General features: G+C 42.6%; 1 protein-coding gene across 6 annotated transcripts in view; it reads left to right on the top strand.

Annotated features, from left to right (window-relative positions):
* The window catches only part of scai (suppressor of cancer cell invasion), a 35,686-nt gene extending 32,372 nt beyond the window's left edge, over window positions 1-3,314 (top strand). For all 6 annotated transcript variants that reach the window (XM_031577420.2, XM_031577418.2, XM_031577417.2 and 3 more), the window contains 4 exons: window positions 524-596; window positions 1,235-1,408; window positions 1,618-1,718; window positions 2,118-3,314. In XM_031577420.2, coding sequence (XP_031433280.1) covers window positions 524-596; window positions 1,235-1,408; window positions 1,618-1,718; window positions 2,118-2,264 — 495 coding nt within the window. In that variant the 3' untranslated portion in view covers window positions 2,265-3,314. The remainder of the gene's footprint in view (window positions 1-523; window positions 597-1,234; window positions 1,409-1,617; window positions 1,719-2,117) is intronic.
* Window positions 3,315-7,483: the final 4,169 nt, after the last annotated feature.

Raw genomic sequence — 7,483 nt, 5'->3', positions numbered from 1 at the left:
AATGGTAGTTCTTAATTCTGCACCCACTGAATGAAGTAGTAGGGATTGCTAAAGACTGCCCTCTTGTGGCCGATCACGTCATATTATATTCACTTCGCAGAGAGCAGCGAAGGTGGAAGTGCAGTTTTGTTCCGGCCTTGGGTGGCTCTGTGGTGTCAAACCACCATTTACTCCAAATAAAACGTTCAGACAAAGGCTTATATTTCATTCTGACAGCAGATAAAATTACCTAAAAAGAAAAGAAAATAACCCATAGCAGCAAACACAGAAGCTCAAATGCAGATGGACAGAGTGAAGCGTAAGCCTGTGATTGGCTGAGGTGCCCCTCATTAACCAGTTAGCAATTAAGAGAGGTGTGGGCTGTGGGCTGTGGGCGGAGCCTCAGGGAGCGGATCCTGAGGGAAATGGAATTTAGACGAATCACAGCGTAAGGAATGTCTACAACACAGCAGTGACAATTGAATATATGATGTATATGAAGTGTGATGTGAATTGAATTGTTTTAGTTTTCTTCTCTTTACAGAATTTCACTAATCTCTTCGGACAGCCAATCGTCTGCCTCCTCTCCCCTACGGCCTACCCTAAGAGCATGCAAGGTGTTTACTTTATAGATATTTACATATCAGTAAATTTACTGCAGTTGTGTTACACAGCTCAGATTATATATATCAGTAAATGTACTGCAGTTGTGTTACACAGCTCAGATTATATATCAGTAAATTTACTGCAGTTGTGTTACACAGCTCAGATTATATATCAGTAAACTCACTGCAGTTGTGTTACACAGCTCAGATTATATATCAGTAAATTTACTGCAGTTGTGTTACACAGCACAGATTATATATCAGTAAACTCACTGCAGTTGTGTTACACAGCACAGATTTGTAGCAATCGCTACAGAGACAGGACCCGGGAGCAGCTCAGAGCTGACGTTTAAGAATGACGTTGTCTTGTATTACATATGAGATCATGCTTTTTAAAACATTTTTAAAACATATTTATTTAAAAATGTATCAAGTTACATATCCACATATCTGGATTAGACTCTGCTTTATTGGTCTGTAATCTCCCACAGATCTGCATGGTTATGGCACACTCATCCTTGCCAATATCCTATGATGATAAACTTCATTATCAAGACTTTCATCGTCCGTTTCTCTCCTCTAACACTAGTTCTGTTGTTCTGTGGTTCTGTGGTTCCGTGGTTCTGTGGTTCCGTGGTTCTCTCCTCTAGACCAGTCTCAGCGGGGCAGCCTCTTCACCCTCTTCCTGTACAACCCCCTCATGGGCTTCCTGTCTGTGTGTGGACTCAGCAGCATGCGCCGGGGATTGTGGGAAAAAGCCCAGGAGTTCCTTCGTAAGGTGTACCGTGACATCGGCCAGCTGATCACACGCTCACGGGCCATAGGTACGCGCCGCCATCACAGAGCCATGAGCCTGATCGAGAGCAGTCTGTGGTGCATATATACATACAAACATGATTTTGCTTTCTGTTGTTAATGTGAAGAAGGCCTTCACTTTCCTTTTATGTGTGACAACCTTGTGTATGTTTTGTCTCTGTCTGTGTGTGTGTGTGTGCCTGTGTGTGCCTGTGCGCATGTGTGTGTGTGCGCGCAGACCAAGCCTTCTTGCAGTTCTATGGGGATGAGTTTCTGCGGTTGCTGATGATTCGGTTTGTGTTCTGCTCAGCGACACTCCGACTGCACAAACTCTTCCGGGTAAGAACACCTCTACTTAAACCTTATATCTGTTCTGTACTCTTCTGGGTAAGAACACCTCTACTTAAACCTTATATCTGTTCTGTACTCTTCCGGGTAAGAACACCTCTACTTAAACCTTATATCTGTTCTGTAGCCATTCAGTTTACTCTTGAGGCACGTCAAAAATTCAAACTGGTATTATATTACAATATCAATTCTTATCAATATAAATGTATATAATGTTATTCTTGCTTGTTCAAGTGCTATCAAATTAAATTCAAACTTGTACAAGTACTGTCAAACTGTATACCTTAAATTAATTGTTCTATGTTTATAAATGTGTTCTTACACTTTGTATAGAGGAAATGTCTGTTCTGGTGACAAGTTTTTCTCTCTTTTTTTTGTGTGTTCTTGAAGGAATCTCGGAGCTTTCCGGATTCTTACCCCCAGCTTCCAAAACAAGACACAATAGAGAACACCGCCCTTCAGAAACACGTGCATGAACTAGCTGCCATGTTGGACGTACAGAACCTCTTCTGTGACAGCACGCTGGATAACTATTGACCATATCGACTATAAAACACACACACACACACACACACACACACACACACACACACCCACACACACATACTTTACAGACAAAAAGGCAAACATCTCTATTAAGATCTTTGCATATTTCTTCTGAATGAACTTTGCTGTTTTATCTAATCTTATTTAGTGCTAGGTTATTCTTTGCCAAATGTTTTTTTTGTGGAGATGTTCAACCTTGCAGTCCACTTATTATTTCACATCTCAAGACCGCTCTTGAAGCAGTGACAATGGAAACAGTCAAATATGTCCGCTGGCAGCTCTCTTAACCGTAGCTGTAAAGGTAAACAAAATAGGCACCCTTTGAGAACAGAATAGAGAAGAAGAAAAAGTATCACTAGTATAGAGGGAAAACTCCGGAAAGACACCACTGCCTGTTTTGATTCCAGCTCTTCTCCTCTCCTCCGGTAGTCTTTGGACTCCATGTTCGCAAAGTTTACACGCCTCGTCATCCTCTGACTTCTCTCTTGCATGTGCATTCGATCGTCTTTGACACTCTGATGTTAATGGCTTGCCTTTCTTTGTCCTCTTGAGTTTCTTAACGCCATTTTGTCGTCTTCTGTACTAACTTGAGTCTGACCAACTTGAGCCACAGCCCTTTTGGAAGAAGCTCTTCTGTGGTATGAGCCCCTTGTGTTTCGGGATGAATTCTCCAGTCCAACGGTTCCTCGCCGGACTGGGATGCATTTAAGAGGGCGTGTGTGTCGTCTAAACGTTTGTGGAGTTTTAAATGATATATTCCACCGAAGAGGATATTTTAGCACGTTTGCCAGTAGTGTGTGTCCCTGTCCATAGAAACGATTTTATATTCCACTGTCCGGTGTATATGTGGTGGACTATACTATCCAAAAAGGATTATCTTGTTTTTGAAGCTCAACGGAAGAGTGACGAACAAAGCAAATATCCCTATACAAATATAGATATGTATATAAGTGTGTATAGACCTGGGGGAAAAATTAACATGTGAGGCTGCAAGATGTTTTTATTTCTGTCTTTCATGTAGCTGAGGTTCCTTTAATGGTAGAAGAATTGTGAAAAGATGGTTCTGTGCAGTTGGCCCAGACAGTGTCCCTACACATACACACACACACACACACACACACACACCGCCTCCCGTCCACTCCCTAAAGCTGGAGTTTGTGAATGAACCATGATGCTGTCATGCCACAGTGCCCCCTGCTGTTCTGTTTGGCTCACTGCAGCCAGCCTACATTCCAAGGACATCCTGAAAATGAGCCCACTGAGAAGACTGCCGCTGACTCCATTGCTTTTAAATTGCTGGGTTTGAATTGGGCCATCCCAACAGGGGAATATAGGCCAATAACCCTGTTAATAGCCTTTTTTCTGTTTATTTTGTTAATTTAAGTCGTGATATTGTTCACAAATGAAAAAAAAAAATGGTTAGCATTTTGATGAGGAGGATAATGAGAACAATAATAATAATAGTCTTGCACTTTACTTGTACTGAAGTTTGACCCGATGTTGTTCGTTGTGCTGTTGGTAATGTCAGAGGCATGTCAGAGACCACAATAACACACTATTGTCTTATCTTAACCCCATGTGCATCCAGCACTCCTGAGCCCGTTTTTCAAACTCCATATCTGCTGTATAACCGTGCACACACACACACACACACACACACACACACACACACACACACACACACACACACACACACACACACACAGAGACCAAGTTCCAGTGACGAGAACGAATGAACCTGCTGCGCACACTTGTGTCTTCCCCATTCAGCGTGACAGTTCCCCCTCAGACAGGACGTCTGCAGGGTCTATGAGAGCGTCACAGGAAGAGCAGCCCCCCCACACACACACACACACAGCCCAGCGCCGCTGTTCTGAGAGTGACTGATTGGTAGTCCTGTCCTCTGGAAGCACAAGACCCGGCCAGTCGGTTCCAACATTCCAGCACCTTCCTCCTATACTGAGACCACCCTACCCCTACAGACACATGCACACTTATGACAGACTGAACAACCCTTTCCTCTGTGATTTCACGTCAATACATTTCTGATATGCCTTTTAAAAATATGTTTTGTATGTCTTTCTTGAAAAACATGGCATGTAGCATTTTGTTTGATTTTTAAATGTGTTTTGTTTAACCTGTTTTTTTTTTCTACTTGTTTGTCACCTTTATTTGCTTACATGGACTTGACCCCCGCAGATGCACCCAATCACTGCCAGACTTAATCAGCCACAACATTCTTCTGAAATAGTCACAGTCCCTGTGAACCAAACTGGAGAAATCCAGAATTCGTTTTTTTTTTTTTCTCTTAATTTTTACCAATGGACATTAGACAGGGCATGGAAGAAGACCCATGGTGAAGGCCTCTAGAGGAAGCTCAGATTAGAGTTCAGAAGTCTCTCTGTCCTCCTGCTTAGCTGTGTATTGCCAGCACAGGGTGTCATCAGAAAGCAAGTTCTTCATCAATGACCTACCTATGACTTTTTACACACGTTGTACACACAGCCTGGTTTCTATGGCAGCCTTAGGACCCGTGGCACTTGCTGGGACCGAATGAAGGATTCTGGCGGGGGGGAAAAGCACAGGCTAGATGCACATATCTGCTCCCCACCCCATTCTCACTTTGCATATGTGACCAAACTGGAACTTTAAGACTTAAGCAAGACCAAGAGGAGAGGACGACCGCTGCCCTACACCCTACCGGAGCTGTAAGCCGAGCTTCTGACACTTTGTTCATGACCGCATTTTTCTACCAACAACACAAAAAGTGAAGGCAAGAGCTTTTGTCGATGTACCCATGTTTTAAGGGAAAAACCGAGATGTACAACACTGTCAAAATGTTGAATAACAACCTGTTTAGAAGGCTCTGGGTTGCGACGCCTGTCCTGTGGTTGGCCTGGGCCTCCTTTGAAGTGTTACTTGATTAGTACGGGTGATTTTTCTACCGGTTCCTACTGTTGTGGGAGGGAACGATTTCACAAGTGATGTAATGGTCAGAATACTCTTTCTTTATAAGTTAAGGGTTTCTAGAGTTGCTAGTTGAATTGACTTGCATTGTCCACCCATCTGTGTTTTTAATCACTTATTCTATATGTGCTGTGTCCCATTTGTTGCCAAACTTATATTTGATGTTATTGTTGTTAAGATAAAAAAAGGACAAGAAAAAAAAAAGAAATATGACAAAACCAAAACATGCAAGCTTTTTCTTTTTTTCAGAATGCTATTTAAACTATTAAAACTTTATGATTGTTTTGTTTAATTTGTGTGTGAGCTTAAGACTTATTTCACTCCTGCAATCAAGCCTTTGGTGGTTTTAGCTGTTAGTGCGTTTATGAGCCATGCTGGCTTTTTTTCATATGGGAAACTGGTCTTTAATCACCCATCGCATCAGTTCACTGTCACCAGCTTACAGTAGTTTTTCACAACGATGCTAAATTCTAACTGCAGTTCCTACCTGTGGAAAAAGGTCTCTTGAGTGTATCTTTTCAAAAGAGATGCCATTAGAAGCATGAGGGCAAATGGTTATCATCAATCATCAACCACATTTCCCTCACAGGTTTTTTTCCCCCTTTTGAAATTGAGAATTTTCTCACTTCATGTGACGGATTGAAGGAAGGATACAGGCTGAGATGAAGGTTGGATTCAATTTTTTTATACGAGGACTTCTGAGCTGTCATCCTGTAGAGGTGACTGCCTCATTTGATCAAAAATCCCCTCCTGACCCTGTTTCAGTGAAAGAAGCACCTCTCTGTTTGCTGTTTTCCATGTTAAAGAGGCTGCAAATCACCCACTTAAGCAGTATCGCACATACACATAAACACAAGGAATAACAAATGAACTGAAATCAGTTTACAATTTATTTCAAATTGAAATGAAAAATATGGATATGCATTTGAATTTTGCGGCTGATTATTGGCGGATAAATTAAATATTCCTGTTGCTGCGGTATGAAACCAGAAGCGCTCGATGCACTGTGGTGTTGCACGGACCTAGTAGAGCTCTTCGTCAGTGCTGAGCCTGTAGGAGTGACGCTGATTGGTAGCGAGTTTGATCTGTGGGCACCGCGGAGTCAGCCACTGGAGTAACAGGATCCCAGATACCCGCTCACACTCATCAAACATTCACAAGCCTCATGCGCCCGGGCGTCTTTTCACATCTTTCTGCCCCCCCTCCCTCATCCTCCTCCTCCTCATCCACTCCCCCCACCCTTTCATCTGTATCTCTCCTCGTCCGTCGCCTCGTAACGCCTTGTCTGTTCCCTCAGGGGAAAGCGAATACAGGAGGAGAAATGGGGTCAGTTGGGAGGTGGGGCTCGGCGAGAAGAAGGAATGAACAAGGGTGAGATTTGTGACACTTTGCCAGGGCTACTTTACAGATGACAGTGTGGAGAGTTAAGAGGGTACGGACTGCATAGTTAGCATGCCACATTCTGATAAGAGCCAGTGCCATTCAGGGGCGGAGATCCCATTTCATTGCAGGGGGGGACAATACATGGTCAAATTTCAGAGTGTAATTCCGGGGGGGGGACATGAAAAAATTGCTTTCACGAGAGCTAGCATAAACTGCTAAATACCGAATTCTCTTTTAGAATTATCTAAACAGCATTAAATGTTCTAACACGAAATATCTATTCACAGACAAATAATGTCCAAAGTTCAAGAGAACTTGATGCTCAAAATAAGTTATAAAACAGCTCATCAGGGAATCGAACTAGCAACCTTTTGAATACAATACGACTTCTCTACCTCCTGCCATTCCATAGTACAATACCAGCATAGTTCATACACGCCAGAAAAAGATGACATTAATTTAACTTAAGATAATTTAACAAATCTGGAGAGGCACTGAGATGTAGACCTACGTTTATTAACTAGCATGAACCTGCCCTGACAGGACAGTGTCCTAGACTGTCTGGCTAGCTATCTTAACTGTGTTAATTACCGGCATGCGTGTGTTATCGGCAAACGTTCACGTTGTCATGCCAAACCATTAATAAACTTATGTATACTTGTGCATATCGGATTGGAACTTCGTAAATGTAGTTTAGAAAAAAAACTTCTTCTTTACATGTTCTTACTGCGTTCGAGAATGAGGTAGATCTCTTTACATATCTTGTATCATAGCGGCAGCGACAGGGGAGAGAGGAGGAAACAGTCTGACAATCTGACCGTGTGCTACTGGGCTGATTAACTGAAACACGGAGCTGCCGG

The sequence above is a fragment of the Clupea harengus genome, chromosome 12 (genome assembly GCF_900700415.2).
Source record: "Clupea harengus chromosome 12, Ch_v2.0.2, whole genome shotgun sequence".
Taxonomy (NCBI): domain Eukaryota; kingdom Metazoa; phylum Chordata; class Actinopteri; order Clupeiformes; family Clupeidae; genus Clupea; species Clupea harengus.
The sequence above is the reverse complement of the archived record's forward strand: the minus strand, read 5'-3'. Positions and strand labels throughout refer to the sequence as shown.